Below are 25,207 nucleotides of genomic sequence, written 5' to 3' on the forward strand. Positions count from 1 at the left end.
CGCCGCGGCCTGAGCCGCCCCGGCCTCTCCCGCTCGCCCGACGCCGCCCCGCTCGGTTTCGGCCTCGCCCGACGCCGCCCCATCCTCTCTCTGGTCGTGCCCAGCGCCGCCCCACTTCATCTCAGCCGCGGCCGGCGCCGCCCCGGCCTCTCCCGCTCGCCCGAAGCTGCTCTCTCAGCTCGCCCGTGCCCAGCGCCGCCCTGCTCGCCCTCGTCCAGCACTGCCCAGCCTAGATCCAGATTCAACACAAACCACAAACTGGATTTACATGTTTTATTTTTGTGTTTGAAATTGTCCAAATTCAACAAAATATCAAATTCCATGGTTTTACATCCAAACGGGATTTGGAATTGGTTACACCCTTTGATTTCAACACAAAATTCCAAACACATCCAAACAATAGAATTAAATTAGAAGCCAATTCATTTCCATCTCGAATTTGGAATCTTAGTCCAATTCAATTCCATGCCAACTTTCTATGCATCCAAACACAGCCTTAGTGAACAACACAATGTATTTAGTTTGATTGTTTGATCTCGGAGTCCTTGTGACATTTTTCTTGTACTCAAAATAGTTTGGTATTGAATCTCTGTATGTCCCAAGGATTTAGAAACCGTATGACTTGCATGTAAAATAGTTTGGATATGTTGTCCTATCAGCTAACTAGCCGTTTTTTTTTTGAAATAACATCACTATATTAGATCAGTAAGCCGTCTCATTAAAAACCTTCCAGCCCACTTAGGTATCCTAGTAAGGAAAAGAGTGCGTAAGAAATTTGCCGCCTTTCAATCATATCACCGTTACATCATCAATGAGTTTAGCTAGAATAAAACTAGAGAGTTCATAACTGATTTTAGTCTGCACTTGCTATCGCTCACTACATAAATGGGCCGATATGCCGAGGGCCGGGTACCCTCGGCGTAGCCTGTTTTAGCCGTCGGCGTAGGCTACGCCGAGGGCAGTCCTCGGCATAGCTCCTCGGCGGCTACCTCCCTCGGCAGAGTCACTATTGCCGTCGACGCAGCCTGGCCCTCGGCGTAGCACGCTACGCCAACGGCATACAAATTCAAAAAAATGTCAAATTTCTTTTTACAAAAAAAGTTCAATAAAAAAATATTTCGAAAAAAATCTTTTTTGAGTTTCAAAAAAATTCAAATTTTAATTTATTTTACACCATTTTTTCCTTTTTTTTCCCTTTCTTTTTTCTTTTTTTACTTGTTTATCTTTCACCCAATACACTTTTAACTCTAAGTACACTTAATCTTAGGTCAAATTGCAATCATGGTTAAACTTCCATATCGGTCACATTCGGATGAGTTTCCATTAAAGAATTGACACCTTGCTGATAATAATAGCATATCAACCCTATTAACCCCTGACCGTGATGTCACACCTCTTTATTTTTGAATTCCAAACAATTACTTAAGTAAACAACAATAAGTATATAAGTAATAATAATATTGAATTCAAATAATAATAAAATGATTTTATTTTTTTGGTCTTTTTTCTATTTAATATGGAATCATTAATATCTTTAAATCGGAAAATCGAAATTCCACAAATAATATGTCTAAATCGATCAGAAAAATGAGAGGAATCTAAATATAAGATCCATATCATCATCTGAGCCTAAAAATTATAGAATCCAAATATGACGTCTAGTTTGCCATCTGGCCAAAATGGCCCCCTCGGAAGATGCGAAATGGCCGTACCGGACGCGGTGGTGCACCATTCGCCAACAAGCTAAACGGACAAAAAATAGCACATAAAGTGATGTGTTATAGACCTAAAAAAAATTCGCGGAATTTATTGAGCGACGGAAAGTGTACCCCTAGTTCAAATCCGGTCAGTTTTCAGCGGATTCGGCGGGACACCGCAGGAAGCCACATGGATTCAGGTAGCTAGCGCGGACATATAGCATGTGATATGTGGTGCAGAGGCGGTGTCCTACCACTACGTGGAGGTCTCGCGCAATACTAAAATGCGCCCCATGTAGCTGTTTCACAAAAAAATCCATTTTGGCACTCCGAAAATGAAAAAACTATCGCCCATGGGTCGGATTGGAAATCCGCTCCCGACGCCTTGCTTCCCATCCCAGGGACCACACACGTGCGAAATATGGCCTCGTTCCGACAAACTATGCGGTGTTACAGGCCGTTTCCTACTCATTTGTGACACGCGTGAAGCACACGTCCGTTGGGAACCCCAAGTGGAAGGTGTGATGCGTACAGAAGCAAGTTTCTCTCAGTATGAAACCAAGGTTATCGAACCAGTAGGAGTCAAGGAACACGTGAAGGTTGTTGGTGGAGGAGTGTAGTGCGGCGCAACACCAGTGAAACCGACGCCAACGTGGAACCTGCACAACACAATCAAGATACTTTGCCCCAACGTAATAGTGAGGTTGTCAATCTCACCGGCTTGCTGAAAACAAAGGATTAAACGTATGGTGTGGAAAATGATGTTTGTTTGCAAAGAACAGTAGAGCAAGTAAACAATACAGAAAGTAAAGCAACTAATTTTTGTGTGTTTTTAATATAAAGCAAACAAGACAATAAATAAAATAAAGTAAAGCAAGACAAAAACAAAGTAAAGAGATTGGATGTGGAAGACTCCCCTTGAAGCGTGTCTTGATCTCCCTGGCAACGTCGCCAGAAATTTAGCTTGACACGCGTGAAGCACACGTCCGTTGGGAACCCCAAGTGGAAGGTGTGATGCGTATAGAAGCAAGTTTCCCTCAGTATGAAACCAAGGTTATCGAACCAGTAGGGAGTCAAGGAACACGTGAATGTTGTTGGTGGAGGAGTGTAGTGCGGCGCAACACCAGTGAAACCGGCGCCAACGTGGAACCTGCACAACACAATCAAGATACTTTGCCCCAACGTAACAGTGAGGTTGTCAATCTCACCGGCTTGCTGAAAACAAAGGATTAAACGTATGGTGTGGAAAATGATGTTTGTTTGCAAAGAACAGTAGAGAACAATGATTGCAGTAGATTGTATTCAGATGTAAAAGAATGGACCGGGGTCCACAGTTCACTAGTGGTGTCTCTCCAATAAGATAAATAACATGCTGGGTGAACAAATTACAGGCGGGCAATTGACAAATAAAAATTCAATATATATCATGATGATCACTATGAGATTTAATCAGGGCATTACGACAAAGAACATAGACCGCCATCCAACATGCATCAATGCCTAAATAGTCCACCTTCGGGTTAGCATCCGCACCCCCTCCAGTATTAAGTTGCAAACAACAGACAATTGCATTAAGTATGGTGCGTAATGTAACCAACACAAATATCCTTAGACAAAGCATTGATGTTTTATCCCTAGTAGAAACAGCACATCCACAACCTTAGAACTTTCTGTCACTGTCCCAGTTTCAATGGAGGCATGAACCCACTATCGAGCATAAATACCCCCTCTTGGAGTTACAAGTATCAACTTGGCCAGAGCCTCTACTAGCAACGGAGAGCATGCAAGAACATAAACAACACATATATGATAGATTGATAATCAACTTGACATAATATTCTAGATTCATCGGATCCCACCAAACACAACATGTAGCATTACAAATAGATGATCTTGATCATGTTAGGCAGCTCACAAGATCTAAACATGATAGCACAAGAGGAGAAGACAACCACTTCGTATCCCCTCCGGTCTTCTGGAAGCTTCGTGGAAAAATAAGACCCTAGGCGTTGATTTCGTCCAATTTCGAGAATATTTCCTTTGTAGGATTTCTGAAACCAAAAACAGCAGAAAACAACAACTGGCGCTTCGGCATCTTGTTAATAGGTTAGTACCGGAAAATGCATAATAATGATGTAAAGTATGTATAAAACATGTGAGTATTGTCATAAAAGTAGCATGGAACATAAGTAATTATAGATACGTTGGAGACGTATCAAGCATCCCCAAACTTAGTTCCTACTCGCCCTCGAGTAGGTAAACGATAACAACAATAATTTCTGAAGTGACATGCTACCAACATAATCTTGATCAACATTATTGTAAAGCATATGAGATGAATGGAGTGATCTGAAGCAATAGATTGCTAACAAAGAGATAATGACTAAACAAATGAATCATATAGCAAAACTTTTCATGAATAGTACTTTCAAGACAAGTATCAAAAAGACTTGCATAAGAGCTAACTCATAAAGCAATAGATTCAAAGTAGAAGGCATTGAAGCAACACAAAGGATGATTAAGTTTCAGCAATTGCTTTCAACTTGTAACATGTATATCTCATGGATAATTGTCAACATAGAGTAATATAACAAGTGCAATAGGTAATCATGTAAGAATCAATGAACACAGTTAACACAAGTGTTTGCTTCTAAGATAGAAAGAAGTAGGTGAACTGACTCAACATAAAGTAAAAGAATGGCCCTTCGCAGAGGGAAGCATGGATTACTATTTTTGTGCTAGAGCTTTTATTTTGAAAACATAGAAACAATTTTGTCAACGGTAGTAATAATTCATATGTGCTATGCATAATACTTCCTACAAGTTGCAAGTCTCATGCATAGAGTACTAATAGTGCTCGCACCTTGTCCTAATCAGCTCGGATAACACGGATTATCATCGCATAACATATGTTTCAACCAAGTGTCACAAAGGGGTACCTCTATGCCGCTCTGTACAAAGGTCTAAGGAGAAAGCACGCATTGGATTTCTCGCTTTTGATTATTCTCAACTTAGACATCCATACCGGGACAACATAGACAACAGATAATGGACTCCTCTTTTAATGCTTAAGCATTCAACAACAAATAATATTCTCATAAGAGATTGAGGTTGTATGTCCAAACCTAAACTTCCACCATGATACATGGCTTTAGTTAGCGGCCCAATCTTCTTCTCTAACATATGCATACTCAAACCATTTGATCATGAAATCGCACTTACTTCGTACAAGACGAACATGCATAGCATCTCACATGATATCCAACAAAGGTAAAAGTTGATGGCGTCCCCAGAAACATGGTTACCGCTCAACAAGCAACTTATAAGAACTAAGACACATAACTACATATTCATCACCACAATAGTTTTTAAGCTATTTTCCCATGAGCTATATATTGCAAAGAGAAAGGAATGAAATTTTAAAGGTAGCACTCAAGTAATTTACTTTGGAATGGCAGAAAAATACCACATAGTAGGTAGATATGGTGGACAAAATGGCATGGGTTTTGGCTCAAGGTGTTTGGATGCACGAGAAGCATTTCCTCTCAGTACAAGGCTTTGGCTAGCAAGGTTGTTTGAAGCAAACACAAGTATGAACAGGTACAAAAAAACTTACACAAGAACATATTGCAAGCATTATAGGACTCTACACTGTCTTCCTTGTTGTTCAAACACTTCACCAGAAAATATCTAGACCTTAGAGAGACCAATCATGCAAACCAAATTTCAACAAGCTCTACGGTAGTTCTCCACTAATAGATTAAACTACATGATGCAAGAGCTTAAACATGATCTATGAGAGCTCAAAACAATTGCCAAGTATCAAGTTATTCAAAACCATATGAAGCATTTTCTGATTCCAACCAAATAGCAATCAACGAAGCAATTTTCAGCCTTCGCCATGAACATTAAAGCATAACTAAGAACACAAGTGTTCCATATGAAAAAGCGGAGCGTAATATCTCCAATATAAGTATGGCGGGATCCAAATTTATTCGAACAAAAACAAAAACAAAAGCAAACATACGCTCCAAGTAAAGAACATAAGATGTGATGGAATAAAAATATAGTTTCACTAGAAGTGACCTGATAAGTTGTCGATGAAGAAGGGGATGCCTTGGGCATCCCCAAGCTTAGATGCTTGAGTCTTCTTAAAATATGCAGGGATGAATGATACTTCTCAAACGTATCTATAATTTCTTATGTTCCATGCTACTTTTATGACAATACTTGAGTGTTTTATACATACTTTACATCATTATTATACATTTTCCGGCTCTAACCTATTAACAAAATGCCGAAGCGCCAGTTGCTGTTTTCTGTTGTTTTTGGTTTCAGAAATCCTACAAAGAAAATATTCTCGGAATTGGACGAAATCAACGCCCAGGGTCCTATTTTTACACGAAGCTTCCGGAAGACCGAAGGGATAACGAAGTGGGGCGACGAGGCGCCGCCACCATAGGGCCGCGCGGCCAGAGGGGGGCCCGCGCCACCCTATTGTGTGGGCCCCTCGCGCCGCCTCCTGACCTAACCTTCCGCCTACTTAAAGCCTTCGTCGCGAATACCCCTGTACCGAGAGCCACGATACAGAAAACCTTCCAGAGACGCCGCCGCCGCCAATCCCATCTCGGGGGATTCAGGAGATCGCCTCCGGCACCCTGCCGGAGAGGGGAATCATCACCGGAGGGGCTCTACATCATCATGCCCGCCTCCGGATTGATGCGTGAGTAGTTCATCCTTGGACTATGGGTCCATAGCAGTAGCTAGATGGTTGTCTTCTCCGCATGTGCTATCATTGTTTACATCTTGTGAGCTGCCTAACATGATCAAGATCATCTATTTGTAATGCTACATGTTGTGTTTGATGGGATCCGATGAATCTAGAATACTATGTCAAGTTGATTATCAATCTATCATATATGTGTTGTTTATGTTCTTGCATGCTCTCTGTTGCTAGTAGAGGCTCTGGCCAAGTTGATACTTGTAACAAGAGGGAGTATTTATGCTCGATAGTGGGTTCATGCCTCCATTTAATATGGGATCGTGACAGAAGGTTCTAAGGTTGTGGATGTGCTGTTGCTACTAGGGATAAAACATCGATGCTTTGTCTAAGGATATTTGTGTTGATTACATTACGCACCATACTTAATGCAATTATCTGTTGTTTACAACTTAATACTGGAGGGGGTGCGGATGCTAACCCGAAGGTGGATTATTTAGGCATAGATGCATGCTGGATAGCGATCTATGTACTTTGTCGGAATGCCCTGATTAAATCACATAGTAATCATCGTTGATATGTATTAAATCTTTATTTGTCAATTGCCCATCTGTAATTTGTTCAACCAGCATGCTAGTTATCTTATTGGAGAGACACCACTAGTGAACTGTGGACCCCGGTCCATTCTTTTACATCTGAATACATTCTACTGCAATCATTGTTCTTTACTTGTTCTTTGCAAACAAACACCATCTTCCACTCGATACGCTTAATCCTTTGTTTTCAGCAAGCCGGTGAGATTGACAACCTCACTCGTTACGTTGGGGCAAAGTATCTTGATTGTGTTGTGCGGGTTCAACGTTGGCGCCGGTTTCACCGGTGTTGCGCCGCACTACACTCCTCCACCAACAACCTTCACGTGCTTCTTGGCTCCTACTCGGTTCGATAACCTTGGTTTCATACCGAGGAAACTTGCTTCTATACGCATCATACCTTCCACTTGGGGTTCCCAACGGACGTGTGCTTCGCGCGTATCAAGCTAAATTTCTGGCGCCGTTGCCGGGGAGATCAAGACACGCTGCAAGGGGAGTCTCCACATCCAATCTCTTTACTTTGTTTTTGTCTTGCTTTACTTTACTTTATTTACTGTCTTGTTTGCTTCATATTAAAAACACAAAAAATTAGTTGCTTTACTTTCTGTTTTGTTCACTTGTTCTATATCAAAACACAAAAAAATTAGTTACTTGTCTTTACTTTATTCTACTTGCTTAGTTACTTTATTACTGTTAAAATGAGTAATCCTGAAGTTGAAGTTCGTTCTTTTAAGCAACAAGGTGGAGAAAGTTTTAAAGATGCTTGGTACAGAATTAGTAATGCTCATCATAGGTGCATTAAGAAACACTCCACTATTATCCTTCTTAGGAACTTTTATGTTGGCTTATCTAGTTGGAATAGGTATGTTCTTGATACTCTTTCGGGAGGTAATTTCCTAGGTACTCCCGCTTTAGAAGCTAGTTGCATCATTGAGAGTCTAGTTGGAATACCACCTGTTAATGAAGTTAAAATTGAAATCTCTCTTGAGGATGTCATGAAAAAATGGGAAACCATAGAGAAATTTTTTCCAAGTGTTGAATCTAAATTGGGAATGTTACTTGATAATACTGATAAACTTGATAAATCCTTAGGAGGAATTGATGAAAGAATTGGTGTCCTAGAAACTTGTGTTGTCCATGATAATCAAATCAATAGGATTGGTGAACTTGAAAAAGCTATGGGAACCTTGGGTTCAACTTTTTCTTCTCTTAAGTATAAGGAGAAATCTTATGTGGGAAAAGAGCAAAAATTCATGTATGCCTCTAAGGTGCCTAAACCAAAGAATTATTATAGGCCTAAAATTGATAAAACCTCTAGCACCACCATAATTTTTTTAGATAATGGATCATCTAAGGTACCCTCTGCAACAAGTTGTGTTTGTAAGAAAAATAATAATGCTTCTTCTCTTGATGTTACTTGATTTGCACTTTCTGCGCCTAGCTGAAAGGCGTTAAAGAAAAGCACTTCTTGGGAGATAACCCAAGTTTCATTTTATTTACTGTATTGTTGAGTCTTGGAAGTTGTTTACTACTGTAGCAACCTCTCCTTATCATGTTTTTGTGCCAAGTAAAGTCTCTATGGTAAAGTTGATGCTAGATTTGGATCGCTGCGCAGAAACAACATTGCTGTCTGTCACGAATTCGCGCAGATATCTCTGTAAAAAAATCAAAAAAATCTGCAAATTTACGTGCGTGATCCTCAGATATGTACGCAACTTTCATTAGTTTTGAGTTTTTCCGTTTGAGCAAGTTAAGTGCCCCTTCAAAATTCGTCTTTACGGACTGTTCTGTTTTTGACAGATTCTGCCTTTTATTTCGCATTACCGCTTTTGCTATGTTGAATGAGTTTCTTTGTTCCATTAACTTTCAGAAGCTTTGTGAAATGTCCAGAAGTGTTAAGAATGATTGTGTCACCTCTGAATATGTTAATTTTTGATTATGCACTAACCCTCTAATGAGTTTGCTTGAAGTTTGGTGTGGAGGAAGTTTTCAAGGGTCAAGAGAAGAGGATGATATACTATGATCAAAAAGAGTGAAAGGTCTAAGCTTGGGGATGTCCCGGTGGTTCATCCCTGCATATTTTAAGAATACTCAAGCATCTAAGCTTGGGGATGCCCAAGGCATCCCCTTCTTCATAGACAACTTATCAGGTCACTTCTAGTGAAACTATATTTTTATTCCATCACATCTTATGTTCTTTACTTGGAGCGTCGGTTTGCTTTTATTTTTTGTTTTGGTTTGAATAAAGTTGGATCCCATCATTCTTATATTGGAGATATTACGCTCCGCTTTTTCATATGGAACACTTGTGTTCTTAGTTGTGCTTTAATGTTCATGACGAAGGCTGAAATTGCTTCGTTAAATTGCTATTTGGTTGGAATCAGAAAATGCTGCATATGGTTTGGAATAACTTGGCAATTGTTTGAGCTCTCATAGATCATGTTGAAGCTCTTGCATCATGTAGTTTAATTTATTAATGGAGAACTACCGTAGAGCTTGTTTAATTTGGTTTACTTGATTGGTCTCTCTAAGTCTAGATATTTCCTGGTAAAGTGTTTGAACAACAAGGAAGACAGTGTAGAGTCTTATAATGCTTGCAATATGTTCTTGTGTAAGTTTTGTTGTACCTGTTCATACTTGTGTTTGCTTCAAACAACCTTGCTAGCCCAAACCTTGTACTGAGAGGAAATGCTTCTCGTGCATCCAAACACCTTGAGCCAAAACCCATGCCATTTGTGTCCACCATATCTACCTACTATGTGGTATTTTTCTGCCATTCCAAAGTAAATTACTTGAGTGCTACCTTTAAAATTTCATTCTGTTCTCTTTGCAATATATATATCTCATGGGACAAATAGCTTAAAAACTATTGTGGTGATGAATATGTAGTTATGTGTCTTAGTTCTTATAAGTTGCTTGTTGAGCGGTAACCATGTTTCTGGGGACGCCATAAACTTTTACCTTTGTTGGATATCATGTGAGATGTTATGCATGTTCGTCTTGTCTGAAGTAAGTGCGATTTCATGATCAAATGATTTGAGTATGCATATGTTAGAGAAGAACATTGGGCCGCTAACTAAAGCCATGTATCATGGTGGAAGTTTCAGTTTGGACATACAACCTCAATCTCTTATGAGAATATTATTTGTTGTTGAATGCTTAAGCATTAAAAGAGGAGTTCATTATCTGTTGTCTATGTTGTCCCGGTATGGATGTCTAAGTTGAGAATAATCAAAAGCGAGAAATCCAATGTGTGCTTTCTCCTTAGACCTTTGTACATGCGGCATAGAGGTACCCCTTTGTGACACTTGGTTGAAACATATGTTATGCGATGATAATCCGTGTTATCCGAGCTGATTAGGACAAGGTGCGAGCACTATTAGTACTCTATGCATGAGACTTGCAACTTGTAGGAAGTATTATGCATAGCACATATGAATTATTACTACCGTTGACAAAAAATTTTCTATGTTTTCAAAATAAAAGCTCTAGCACAAAAATAGTAATCCATGCTTCCCTCTGCGAAGGGCCATTCTTTTACTTTATTGTTGAGTCAGTTTACCCACTTCTTTCTATCTTAGAAGCAAACACTTGTGTTAACTATGTGCATTGATTCTTACATGTTTACTTATTGCACCTGTTATATTACTCCATGTTGACAAATATCCATGAGATATACATGTTACAAGTTGAAAGCAACTGCTGAAACTTAATCATCCTTTGTGTTGCTTCAATTCATTCTACTAAGAATTTATTGCTTATGAGTTAGCTCTTATGCAAGTATTATTGATGCTTGTCTTGAAAGTACTATTCATGAAAAGTTTTGCTATATGATTCATTTGTTTAGTCATCATCTTTTGTTAGCAATCTTTTGCTTCAGATCACTCCATTCATCTCATATGCTTTACAATAATGTTGATCAAGGTTATGTTGGTAGCATGTCACTTCAGAAATTATTTGTGTTATCGTTTACCTACTCGAGGGCGAGTAGGAACTAAGCTTGGGGATGCTTGATACGTCTCAAACGTATCTATAATTTCTTATGTTCCATGCTACTTTTATGACAATACTCACATGTTTTATACATACTTTACATCATTATTATACATTTTCCGGCACTAACCTATTAACAAGATGCCGAAGCGCCGATTCTTGTTTTCTGCTGTTTTTGGTTTCAGATATCCTACAAAGGAAATATTCTCGGAATTGGACGAAATCAATGCCCAGGGTCCTATTTTTACACGAAGCTTCCGGAAGACCGAAGGGATAACGAAGTGGGGCGACGAGGCGCTGCCACCATAGGGCCGCGCAGCCAGAGGGGGGCCCGCGCCGCCCTATGGTGTGGGCCCCTCGCGCCGCCTCCTGACCTACCCTTCCCCCTACTTAAAGCCTTCGTCGCGACTACCCCTGTACCGAGAGCCACGATACGGAAAACCTTCCAGAGACGCCGCCGCCAATCCCATCTCGGGGGATTCGGGAGATCGCCTCCGGCACCTGCCGGAGAGGGAATCATCACCGGAGGGGCTCTACATCATCATGCCCGCCTCCGGATTGATGCGTGAGTAGTTCATCCTTGGACTATGGGTCCATAGCAGTAGCTAGATGGTTGTCTTCTCCGCATGTGCTATCATCGTTTACATCTTGTGAGCTGCCTAACATGATCAAGATCATCTATTTGTAATGCTACATGTTGTGTTTGATGGGATCCGATGAATCTAGAATACTATGTCAAGTTGATTATCAATCTATCATATATGCGTTGTTTATGTTCTTGCACCTCTCCGTTGCTAGTAGAGGCTCTGGCCAAGTTGATACTTGTAACAAGAGGGAGTATTTATGCTCGATAGTGGCTTCATGCCTCCATTTAATCTGGGATCGTGACAGAAGGTTCTAAGGTTGTGGATGTGCTGTTGCTACTAGGGATAAAACATCGATGATTTGTCTAAGGATATTTGTGTTGATTACATTACGCACCATACTTAATGCAATTATCTGTTGTTTACAACTTAATACTGGAGGGGGTGCGGATGCTAACCCGAAGGTGGATTATTTAGGCATAGATGCATGATGGATAGCGGTCTATGTACTTTGTCAGAATGCCCTGATTAAATCACATAGTAATCATCGTTGATATGTATTGAATCTTTATTTGTCAATTACCCATCTGTAATTTGTTCACCCAGCATGCTAGTTATCTTATTGGAGAGACACCATTAGTGAACTGTGGACCCCGGTCCATTCTTTTACATCTGAATACATTCTACTGCAATCATTGTTCTTTACTGTTCTTTGCAAAAAAACACCATGTTCCACTCGATACGCTTAATCCTTTGTTTTCAGCAAGCCGGTGAGATTGACAACCTCACTGTTACGTTGGGGCAAAGTATCTTGATTGTGTTGTGTAGGTTCCACGTTGGCGCCGGTTTTACTGGTGTTGCGCCGCACTACACTCCTCCACCAACAACCTTCACGTGCTTCTTGGCTCCTACTGGTTCGATAACCTTGGTTTCATACTGAGGGAAACTTGCTTCTATACGCATCATACCTTCCACTTGGGTTCCCAACGGACGTGTGCTTCGCGCGTATCAGATGCCTTGGGCATCCCCAAGCTTAGATGCTTGAGTCTTCTTAAAATATGCAGGGATGAACCACCGGGGCATCCCCAAGCTTAGACTTTTCACTCTTCTGGATCATATTGTATCATCCTCTTCTCTTGACCCTTGAAAACTTCCTCCACACCAAACTTAAAGCAAACTCATTAGAGGGTTAGTGCATAATCAAAAATTCATATATTCAGAGGTGACATAATCATTCTTAACACTTCTGGACATTGCACAAAGCTACTGAAAGTTAATAGAACAAAGAAATCCATTGAACATAGCAAAAGAGGCAATGCGAAATAAAAGGCAGAATCTGTCAAAACAGAACAGTCCGTAAAGACGAATTTTCCAGAGGCACTTAACTTGCTCAAACGGAAAAACTCAAAACTAATGAAAGTTGCGTACATATCTGAGGATCACGCACGTAAATTGGCAGATGTTTTTGATTTTTCTACAGAGAGATCTACGCAATTCGTGACAGACAACAAATCTGTTTCTGCGCAGTAATCCAAATCTAGCATCAACTTTACCATAGAGACTTTACTTGGCACAAAAACATGATAAGGAGAGGTTGCTACAGTAGTAACAACTTCCAAGACTCAACAATACAGTAATAAAATAAAACATGGGTTATCTCCCAAGAAGTGCTTTTCTTTAACGTCTTTCAGCTAGGCGCAGAAAGTGCAAATCAAGTAACATCAAAAGAAGAAGCATCAACATCATTGTTTGGAGTTTTCTCAACTATGCATTGTATCTTATTTATGTAAAAAACCCCTTTTTCATTACCTTTAGGCTTACTATCCTCCTCAAATAAATTTTCAGGAACAATCCAATCAAAATTCTTTTCTAATGCCTCATGCATTCCTATAAGTTTATAAGGTTTTGGTATTTTAATCTCCCCCTCACAATTGGCTTTATTAGTGTATCTTAGCCTATCTTTTTCCCTTCTTTCAAGGATATTTTTAAAATTGGTACACAAGCCTAACATCTTATATCGAATAAAGATTTTTCTAGCTTCTCTAGCTACATCACCAAATTCTCTAAGAAGGGTTTCTAGAACAAAATCTTTCTTTTCTCCTTCTTCCATATCACTGAGTGTAAGAAACATATGTTGCATTATTGGATTAAGATTAACAAATCTAGCTTCCAACATGTGCACTAAAGAGGCAGTAGCAATTTCATAATCAGGAGCAAGTTCTACCAAGGATCTATCTTCAAAATCTTCAGTCTTACTAACATGAGTGAAAAATTCTTCTATATTATCTTTTCCAATGATAGACCCACTACCTACCGATATATCTTTAAAAGTAAACTTAGGATGAAGCATGATGAAATAAACAAAAATAAACTTGATGAAGTAAATGCAAGTAACTAATTTTTTGTGTGTTTTGATATAGAGCAAGTAAACAATACAGAAAGTAAAGCAACTAATTTTTGTGTGTTTTTAATATAAAGCAAACAAGACAGTAAATAAAATAAAGTAAAGCAAGACAAAAACAAAGTAAAGAGATTGGATGTGGAAGACTCCCCTTGAAGCGTGTCTTGATCTCCCCGGCAACGTCGCCAGAAATTTAGCTTGACACGCGTGAAGCACACGTCCGTTGGGAACCCCAAGTGGAAGGTGTGATGCGTATAGAAGCAAGTTTCCCTCAGTATGAAACCAAGGTTATCGAACCAGTAGGAGTCAAGGAACACGTGAATGTTGTTGGTGGAGGAGTGTAGTGCGGCGCAACACCAGTGAAACCGGCGCCAACGTGGAACCTGCACAACACAATCAAGATACTTTGCCCCAACGTAACAGTGAGGTTGTCAATCTTACCGGCTTGCTGAAAACAAAGGATTAAACGTATGGTGTGGAAAATGATGTTTGTTTGCAAAGAACGAGTAGAGAACAATGATTGCAGTAGATTGTATTCAGATGTAAAAGAATGGACCGGGGTCTACAGTTCACTAGTGGTGTCTCTCCAATAAGATAAATAACATGCTGGGTGAACAAATTACAGGCGGGCAATTGACAAATAAAAATTCAATATATATCATGATGATCACTATGAGATTTAATCAGGGCATTACGACAAAGAACATAGACCGCCATCCAGCATGCATCAATGCCTAAATAGTCCACCTTCGGGTTAGCATCCGCACCCCCTCCAGTATTAAGTTGCAAACAACAGACAATTGCATTAAGTATGGTGCGTAATGTAATCAACACAAATATCCTTAGACAAAGCATTGATGTTTTATCCCTAGTAGAAACGACACATCCACAACCTTAGAACTTTCGTCATCTGTCCCGGATTCAATGGAGGCATGAACCCACTATCGAGCATAAATACCCCCTCTTGGAGTTACAAGTATCAACTTGGCCAGAACCTCTACTAGCAACGGAGAGCATGCAAGAACATAAACAACACATATATGATAGATTGATAATCAACTTGACATAATATTCTATATTCATCGGATCCCGCCAAACACAACATGTAGCATTACAAATAGATGATCTTGATCATGTTAGGCAGCTCACAAGATCTAAACATGATAGCACAAGAGGAGAAGACAACCATCTAGCTACTGCTATAGACCCATAGTCCAAGGATGAACTACTCACGCATCAATCCGGAGGCGGGCATGGTGATGTAGAGCCCTCCGGTGATGATTCCCCTCTCCGGCGAGGTGCCGGAGGCGATCTCCTGAATCCCCCGAGATCGGATTGGCGGCGGCGGCGTCTCTGGAAGTATTTCCGTATCGTGGCTCTCGGTAATAGGGTTTTCGTGACGAAGAGTATAAGTAGGCGGAAGGGCAGCGCAGGGGGCGGCACGAGGGCCCCACACCATATGGCGGCGCGGGGCCCACCCTGGCCGCGCGACCCTGTGGTGTGGGCGCCTCGTCGCCCCACTTCGTATCCCCTCCGGTCTTCTGGAAGCTTCATGGAAAATTAAGATCCTGGGCGTTGATTTCGTTCAATTCCGAGAATATTTCCTTTGTAGGATTTCTGAAACCAAAAACAGCAACTGGCGCTTCGGCATCTTGTTAATAGGTTAGTGCCGGAAAATGCATAATAATGATGTAAAGTATGTATAAAACATGTGAGTATTGTCATAAAAGTAGCATGGAATATAAGAAATTATAGATACGTTGGAGACGTATCAATTTGCCATAAAAGCCATAGAACTCCGGACGTGATAGCCCTGTTTGTGAAGGGTTTTTCAAAATGATTGCTGTATCATAATTCCGACTTTTGTAGTGGTTACTAGGACACATAAAATGACGCCATGCGGCTTTGCGGGATTTCCTGACTTTGTTTAAATTTCCATTTGGCCAACACGGCCCCCACGGAGATGCGGTAAGGCCGCACCGGGCGCGCTGGTGCACCCGTTCACCATCGCGCTAAACGGAAAACATTTAGCACATAAAGTGATGTGTCGTAGACCTAAAAACATTTTTCCCGGAATTTATTGAGCGACGGAAAGTGTACCCCTAGTTCAAATCCGGTCAGTTTCCAGCGGATTCGGCGGGACACCGGAGAAATTCACATGGATTCCCAGATAGCTAGCACGCACATATGGCATGTGATATGTGGTGCGAAGCGGTGTCCTACCACTACGCGGAAGTATCGCTCAATACTAAAAGCGCCCCATGTAGCTGCTTCACAAAAAAAAACCCGTTTTTGCCCCCCCCCCCCTCGGAAAATGAAAAAACCATCGCACATGGGTCGGATTGGAAATCCGCTCCCGGGGTCTTTCTTCCCATCCCAGGGACCACACACGTGGGAAATATGGCCTCGGTCCGACAAACTAGGCGGTGTCATAGGCCGTTTCCTATTCATTTGCCCTAAAAGCCATAGAACTCCGGATGTGATAGCTCTGTTTGTTAAGGGTTTTCCAAAATCATTGTCATATCCTAATTCTGACTTTTGGAGTGGTTAATAGGACACATAAAATGACGCTATGCAGCTCCGCGGGATTTTCTGACTTCGTTTAAGTTGCCATCTGGCCAAAACGAGCCCCCACGGAGATGCGGTATGGCCGTACCGGGCGCGCTGGTGCACCCGTTCACCATCGCACTAAACGGGAAAATTTTAGCACATAAAGTGATGTTTCGTAGACCTAAAAAAATTCCCAGAATTTATTGAGCGATGATAAGTGTACCCCTAGTTCAAATCCGATCACTTTCCAGCGGATTCGGCGGGACACCGCAGGAAGTCGCATGAATTCCCAGATAGCTAGCACGCACATATGGCATGTGATATGTGGTGCGAAGGCGGTGTCCTACCACTACGCAGAGGACTCGCGCAATACTAAAATACACCCATGTAGCTGCTTCACAAAAAAAACCGTTTTGGCACCCCGAAAATGAAAAAATCATCGCCGATGGGTCGGATTGGAAATATGCTCCCGGGGCCTTGCTTCCTATCCCAGGGACCACGCACGTGCCAAATATGGCCTCGTTCCGACAAAATATGCGGTGTCACGGGCCGTTTCCTACGTATTTTCCCTAAAAGCCATAGAACTCCGGACTTGATAGCCCTGTTCATGAAGGGTTTTCCAAAATAATTACCGTATCCCAATTCCGTCTTTTGGAGTGGTTACTAGGACACATAAAATAACGCCATGCAGCTCCGCGGGATTTTCTGACTTCGTTTAAATTGCCATCTGGCCAAAACGGGGACCCGATTACATATAAGAAAGTGTTTGAATTGTTACTATATTAACATGGTACTATACATGATTCAAATATGCATGATTTTGATATAATCGGATAGAGGATGTTTTTCTGAACATTTTGATAACTTATACGCATTTTTCTGACATCATATAAATTAGTTATGATTTTTACAAAATTAGAAAAAATTGAAAAATAACCTACACCGAGGGTGGCCGTCGGCGTAGCCCTGTCTACTTCTAGGACCAAAGATATGCAGAGGGCTGCCCTCGGCGTTGACCTCGCTACGCCGACGTCAACGCTACACCGACGATTGGATGGGCAGGCTGGCCAGGCCAGGCCATACACCGAGGGCCCCGACTTTGGCCGTCGGCGCATAAAAGGCCCTCGGCGTATCGCGACATTCCTGTAGTGGCTATTGCTAACTAATAGTGTTCCTAGCAGTCACCGTAAGAGTAGAGACCTTAATCTTGCACGACAGTCGCACATGTGCAAGATGAGCAATTGGGACGCACATTACCGGGTAGGAAGCGCCCCATGGGACACTCCATCTACTAGTATTTGCCATGTGCGCCCATGGGAAACGCTATGTGCAAGAAACTTAAAACTAGGGCGCGTTTCCCGTTGACACTCAACTACCAAATTCGTGAGAGCTGGAGCTTAATTAGCTCGGTAAATTTGGGAGGTATAGCAAGATGGCAATGGTGGACGCCGAGATCCCCTTGCTAACTGGCTCGGACAGGGATGAGCGGCCACTCGCCGGCGTCTCCGACTTCCGCGGCCGCCCTGTCTACCGCAACACCTCCGGCGTATGGCGCTCCGTCTACTTCATCGTCGGTACGTAGGCATACACACTGTCTTACCCAAGCTAGCTGCAAATTAGTTCCATTATAATCTGCCATGGATTCGATTGGCCGGTGATATTTGTGCAGTGGTGGAGATCGCCGGGACTTTTGCCTACTACGGCGTGTCAGCAAACCTGATCACGTACATGACGGGACCACTAGACCATTCCAACGCCGCCGCGGCCGCCGCCGTGAACGTCTGGTCGGGGACGACCCGCCTCATGCCGCTGCTGGGCGCCTTCCTCGCGGACTCTTGGCTGGGGCGCTACAGATCCATCATACTCGGCAGCACCTTCTACGTTCTGGTAATTAAATCTCCATTTAACTCTTTGCATCGTCAGGAAGCGCACGCGACGATTTTTGTTTGTTTGTTTTGTTTTGAGGAATGCATGCGCTGATGTTCACGCGATCTTCGCACGTTAGGCTTGTTGCTATGGGTGTTTTTTTTACCTCAAGCTACACATAACTCGTTTTTTAAAATTCGAAAGCGATATTTTGAAGTTTTTTAAAGATCTGATTTTTTTTTGATGTAGACAATGTTATGATCTAGGTACGTATAAAATTTCAACTTGAAATACCTTATATTCAGGGATGCAAAATTTCAACTTAAAGTACCTTATATTTAGAGCTTCATAAAAATGACAAAATCTGAAACAGCCCCCAATATAGTTGAAATTTTACATGGTGGTAGAATACAACATTGCTGACATCTAGATTTATTTTTAGAGTTTTTAAAACTGTAAACCGCTGACTTTGAATTTTTCAAAAATTAAGTTGCGTGTAGGTTGGTCTACACACTTGCGGTTTGCTGCTGCCGTTGCCGTTGCTATAAAATATACTACCTAGTTGTACATGTCCGGTTGGTTAGAAGACGTACCATGTAAGGCTGGTACGTTTGACTTCGACCTGGAGGTTAGTTGTACCTAAATTTGGAATCTTTCTGGTGTAAGTCATGCGTTTTCTAAAATGAATAATTTATGACGGGCACAAGGTCACATCAAATGATACATATACAATATTTAAACTTAGTCAGAGCATCTCCACCGACTCTCCCTAAATATTCGCCAACAAGTGTGTCGTGTGCTATTGCTATTGGGAGTGTTGGCACCTACTCCCTCCACTTGGGAGGGCTGCCCCACATCGGCGAATCTGAAACGGCGGCTCCAATATAAATTTTGGACCCAAAAAATTAAACCTCGCAAACAGAGATAGAAATTAGAATTAATTTTTTAAATATTAATTTAAATGTTGGCCAACATCCGGACACCAAATCACCATCATTTCATAGTCCGGCTACCAAAAACAACGACATCACCGGTGGGGGCACCTCCATGACATCAAGTTGTGCGTCGATCACCAGCGATTGTGTGTCGATCAGGGGCGGCTTCTCCACAACCGGTGGTGTTGCCGATGCCGCCATGGACACCGATATCGCCGCCGCCTCTTGGCTGCCATCACCACCTTGCCATGTGCTTGCGGTACACCTTGTGCCACGCTTTCGCTAATGGATCCACGTTCGACATGTACGTCATCAAGATCTTCGCTTCTTATGTAATCTTGGCCAATGTGATGTTGGATACTTCATTCATGGCCTTCATCTTGTCGGCTTGGGATTCCATCTTGGCGGCCTCCACCTTCTCCCTCTCGAGGCCAATCTTGACATTTTGTTTGTCCAACATGGCCTTCCACATAGCGGAGGACACCATCTTCTCAATGGAGGTGTCAATGGAGGCCAATTTCGGCGCCCCATTCCTCTTTGGCCTCCGCCTTCTTGTTGCCAATTGGGCGTCCTATCGAGGCAGGCACGGCGGTGAACGGTCCACTTTCAACATCGCCGTCTTTGTGCTTCAGAGTGAGCCGGATATTGTCCTATTTCTTGCAACATGCAAGCTTTTTGAAGCAATGCATGCAGATGAAGTCCTTGTTCTTGTTCTCATCCTTGCAGATGGCGAGGGCATTGATCGTCCAGAAAAGAACAAGTCAATTCGACCATGAACTACGATGAGCATAGAGACATTGTCATGGAGAGATAGGCACTTACCTAGTAGACCATTGTCTTGCCACTCTCTTGTCGGGTTGTACAACTCGTGTAACATCCATGAAATTTGTTGCATGCCTTTTTGATGATGTTCCACCAGTGAGACATGGTCGGCTCGTTGCGGATCATGTAGATGATGGCGTAATCAACAAAGTTCTTTCTCTTATTGAATTGATGGGGAAGAAGCTCACCGCCTTCAACACGTCGATGAGGCACTCGTTCGTCTCCTTCTTCTTCGTCGGTGTCAACATTGATTAGCTCGGCATCCCCTTCCTCTTCTGCCTCATCGTCCTCCTCGTCGTCATTGTTCGTGAGGATTTGAACTTAGATGTTAGATTTGTACATCCACTATCCCAACCAGTTGAGCTAGGCTGGCTTCCTCTCAAAATGCCTTAATATGTGGTGAGCGGTTCTCTTTCACCATAGTTATGTCTTAAGTTGATAAAAGATATATTGTCCATCATATATATATGCATTAGACATTTATATCACGATCGTCTTTTCATTAGGTGATACTACAATGACACAGTCGTCTTATCAACTCATAAATAAAAGAAAGTGTCATAGAAACGAAGGAACAATTAGTTAATCCTACAAAGAAACATAAGTATTTGAAGTTATGACATTATGATTTTACATAATTTCCATTTAACATCCATTCTAAACTTTTGTATGCCCTACATAACATCCCTAAACTTATATTCTAAAGTATATAATAGATTTATTATTTACTAACTTAAGTCTGAATTTCTAAATACAATTAGCCAAAAACATTTGAATTTCAATATTTATGTATATTATATTTCTAGCAGTTTTAAACCCCCAAAGAGTGGAAGAAAAAATACTATTATTTATCTTCAAGAATAAAGAAGATATTCATAGTTGTACTAATAACCGGGACATTAAGCTTATGAGCCATACTATGAAGTTTTAGGAGAGAGAATTGAGCATTGCTTGAGAGTGACAAATGTCACTAAAAACCTGTTTGGTATTATGCCCAAGAGATTGACTTGAGAGGTGATTTTCTTACTTTGCCAACTTATGAAGAGATATAGGAACTATAAGAAGGGCGTACATATGTCCTTCATTGACTTGGAGAAGACATATGAAAAGATACCAAGGATGTCCATACGTTGGGCACCGGAGAAATATAAATTCCTAAACAAGTACGATACCCTCGTCAGGGATATGTACTATAATGTTGCGACAAGTGTTTGCACAGATGATATTGGGACAAATATAGTTCCAATCACGGTAGGACTACATCAAGGCAAGCCTTGAGCCAATACTTGTTTTTTTTGCTTAGTGATGGATCACGTGAAGAAGGATATACAAGGAAATATTCTTAGCTTTTGCTCTTTGGTGATGACATGATGCTACTAGATGAAACTAGGGTCAGCGTAAATAGGAAGTAAGAGTTATGGAAGCAGACTTTGGACTCCAAGGGATTTAATTAGACTTAGTAGGACCAAGACCGAGTATATGAGATGATACTTTAGTGTTGTTTGGTGTAAAGACATATATGTTAGTTTAGAAGGACAAATGCAATGCCACAAAGCAATTGTGATACTGACGAGCATGTTTCCCACATGATCAAGCCAGAGTATGAAGTGAAAGCAAGCATTTGGCATCCTGTGTAACAAGAAGGCCCCAAGGAAGCTAAAAGGTATTTTTTATATAAAAACTATCAGACCGACGATGTTATATGAAGCAGAATATCAGCTCAATAAAAGACAACACATCCAACAATATGAGTGTTGCGCAGATGTGCATGCTACGGTGGATGTGTGCAGATACAAGTAAACACCGAATTAGGAACGAGGTAATATGTGATGGGGTAGGTGCGACACCGATCGACGAGAAGCTAATCCAACACCGATTATGATGGTTTTGGCATATTCAACCGAATCCTCCTGAAGCACCATTTCATAGTGACTTTCCAAGAGTATAAATAATATTAGGAGGGGCAGAGAACGACCAAAGTTTACATGAGCGGATTTGACCATTATTTTAGTCAATAAAATATGAAATACATGTCATAAAAATTATATCATTGAAAAGCTTTTTTACATACGAATCTAACGATATATATTTTGTAGACATAAAAGTTATATTTTGTTGACCAAATTAATGGTCAAAGTTTGTTTTGAACTACGTGCGCGCCTGTTAAACCGAAACGGAGGTAGTAGTAGGCACAATAGGAGTTAATTAGCTCTTTCTTTATGACATCCATTAAGGGCAAAGTAGGAACATAATGGCTAATGTTGCTTTGGGGGCATAAAAGACAAGCATTTTGACAAAACCTGGAAAAGGCTAATAGAAATATTTCTTAAAACGGAGGAAGTATTTCTCTAACATTGTATGCCAGCATTTTGCTCGAGAATGTGAAATACTCATATATGAATTTTAGACTAATGTGTACTCTAATCAAAGACTGTTTCAAACTCTTTGTGCTAGCTTTTAGTATGTCACATCTGTGCTTTCACATATGCAGGGAATGAGGATTCTAGTCGACCATTCCACAAATTCCACAAATACTAACAAGTCTGAACCACATGTATCCATGTAGGGTTACGGCATGATCACTCTAGCATCCATGCTCCCGGTGGTACGACCATCACCATCCATCAACAATGACTTCTCTTCCGGCCCATCAACGATGCAGGTGGCCCTCTTCTATGCCTCTCTGTACCTCATTGGCATCGGGTATGGCGCAGACAAACCCTGCGGCGCGGCCTTTGCTGCCGACCAGTTCGACCCCGATCACCCCACAGAGGGCGCGGCTCGCTGTTCCTTCTTCAATTGGTGGTACTTCTCATCAGTGGTTGGTATCGCCGTCGCTATCGCCGTGGTCAGCTACATCGAGGAGAACCTTGGCTGGGGAATTGGATTCGGCATGCTCTGTGCCATTGTGCTCTGCTCCTTCGCTGTGTTCCTCCTCGGCAGCCCCACCTACCGCCTTTACGCGCCCACCCGAGGCACCCAGAGCGCCGTCACCCGGCTCGCTCATAGCCTTGCTGCGCTTACCAAGAATTCAGGCTTCCCGTTCATTGCTGCAAAAATAAACCAGCAACATGAAGACGAAGATACATTGGCGAAGTTAGAGGAAGCGCGAAGCGTGCTCCGTCTCCTGCCTATCTGGGTGGCGTGCCTAGCATATGGTGTGGTGTTCGCGCAGGTCCTGACGTTCTTCAACAAGCAGGGCCGCACCCTAGACCGACGCATCTTTGGCGGTTTGGAGCTGCCGCCAGCAGCGTTACAGACGTTGGGGCCGGCCAGCATCCTAGTGTTCGTGCCCATCTATGACCGTGTGCTGGTGCCGGCGCTGCGTTGTGCCACGGGCAAACAGTCAGGGCTGACGCAGCTGCAGCGCGTGGGCACGGGCATGGTGGTGTCGCTGGCCACAGCCTGCGTGGCCGCGCTGGTGGAGGGCCGGCGGTTGGAGACGGCGCGGGAGCACGGACTGGTCGATAACGAAGGAGCAACGGTGCCGATGAGCTGGGCATGGCTGGTTCCACAGTATGTGATGATTGGGGTAGCAGATGTATTCACGATGGTCGGGATGCAGGAGTTCTTCTACGACCAGATGCCCGACGAGCTCCGCAGCGTCGGTTTGGCGCTCTACTTCAGCGTGACGGGCATCGGCAGCCTCATCAGCGGCGCCCTCATCTCCCTCATTGATCGCATCACTAGCAGAAACGGTGGCGATAGTTGGTTTGCGGACAACCTCAATCGCGCCCACCTCGACTACTTCTACTGGCTGCTCGCAGTCCTAAGCGCCGCCGAGCTCGCGCTCTTTATCTGCATCGCCAGCACCTACGTCTACAGGCACAGGAGGGCTTCCTTGTTGGTGAGAATCTAATTAATGGGCAGTTCATGTGCAGCAGTGTTGTTGTTTTATGCATCATTTCTGATGATGGTCTGTAAACAATTTCCACTCCATACCTGGGACTATGTATCTATGGTGGTTGAGCAAATTTGTTCTTTCTCTGCCGGCCGATTGGAACTTGACTTTGCAAAGAACTTTACGTCATACTTCTTCCGTTCACGAATAAGTGTATATGCGGATTTTCCAAGATAAATTATGAAGTGAAATGGAAAATACATTTGGAACATCCATCTCTTTTCTTTGATTCTTTCATCTCCAATAAGACAAGTGCATGTAGAAAACAAGAAAAATATATGCTTAATATTATTGGGTTTGATTTCCGTGCGATGAGAAAGAAGCAATTAAATTACATTGAGAAGATATGAGTACACTCTTTTGTGGATGAAGTTCAGAGCTAGATGTACACTTATTTGATTACGTAGGCAGTATATCAGTGCAGCACAACTCTAAGAAAACACAATAGAGGATTAAACTTTAAGCAAAAGACAGCACACCTTGTGTTCATCCTCTACATTTTTTTTTTTGCTTTTGTCAAAGTGTTTCATGATGTAATCATTGTGCACGACAGCATTATCATGTCTATCATGCCTCTCCTCCATCGATCCACTTCACCCCCGGATGCTTCTCAATTTCCTGCACCACTTCCTTAGCACATCCATCTCTGATACGCGGCGAATCAGCGATTGATGTTGGCGGTCTTCACGGATGGTCGCAGGAACCAGCAGTGTGGCAGAACGAACCACGGAGCGGGTGAAGCTGGAGACCGTGGGGGAGAGAGGGTTTGGAGCTATGCATTCCGAGCTCGATTCAGCTAGGGTGTATCTTTAGTGGTTTACTAGATGGACCATGCGCGTCTTGCCGCGCCGACTTCCGATCCTACGATTAGATTATTTGCCGTGGTTTTAGATCTGATTCAGCCATCTCGTCCACCATTGGCGAGAAGTTTAAGCATATTGCACATTTATTGATTTATTGCAAAAGTATCGAGCCGATAACATAGTATGCATTCATGTTGTATCATTTGAATGCAGGAGACCATCCTTGACCTCACCGTACCTTATAAGCAGACACATTACAGATAGTCCGTCTACATTGGCGTTCCTTCTGCAACCTCAAAATTCTTTTTGAGCTAAATGGCATCTGATTGAGGGAGTACAACC

At 42.2% G+C, this 25,207-nt stretch overlaps 1 protein-coding gene across 1 annotated transcript; it reads left to right on the forward strand.

Annotated features, from left to right (window-relative positions):
- The first annotated feature begins 18,019 nt into the window (after positions 1-18,019).
- Positions 18,020-24,020, forward strand: LOC124671187 (protein NRT1/ PTR FAMILY 5.10-like). Its single transcript, XM_047207596.1, is given in 3 exon segments — positions 18,020-18,190; positions 18,192-18,425; positions 22,728-24,020. Coding segments are annotated over 3 exon segments (1,698 nt in total).
- Positions 24,021-25,207: the final 1,187 nt, after the last annotated feature.

The sequence above is a fragment of the Lolium rigidum genome, chromosome 7 (genome assembly GCF_022539505.1).
Source record: "Lolium rigidum isolate FL_2022 chromosome 7, APGP_CSIRO_Lrig_0.1, whole genome shotgun sequence".
In the NCBI taxonomy this organism is placed as follows: Eukaryota; Viridiplantae; Streptophyta; class Magnoliopsida; order Poales; family Poaceae; genus Lolium; species Lolium rigidum.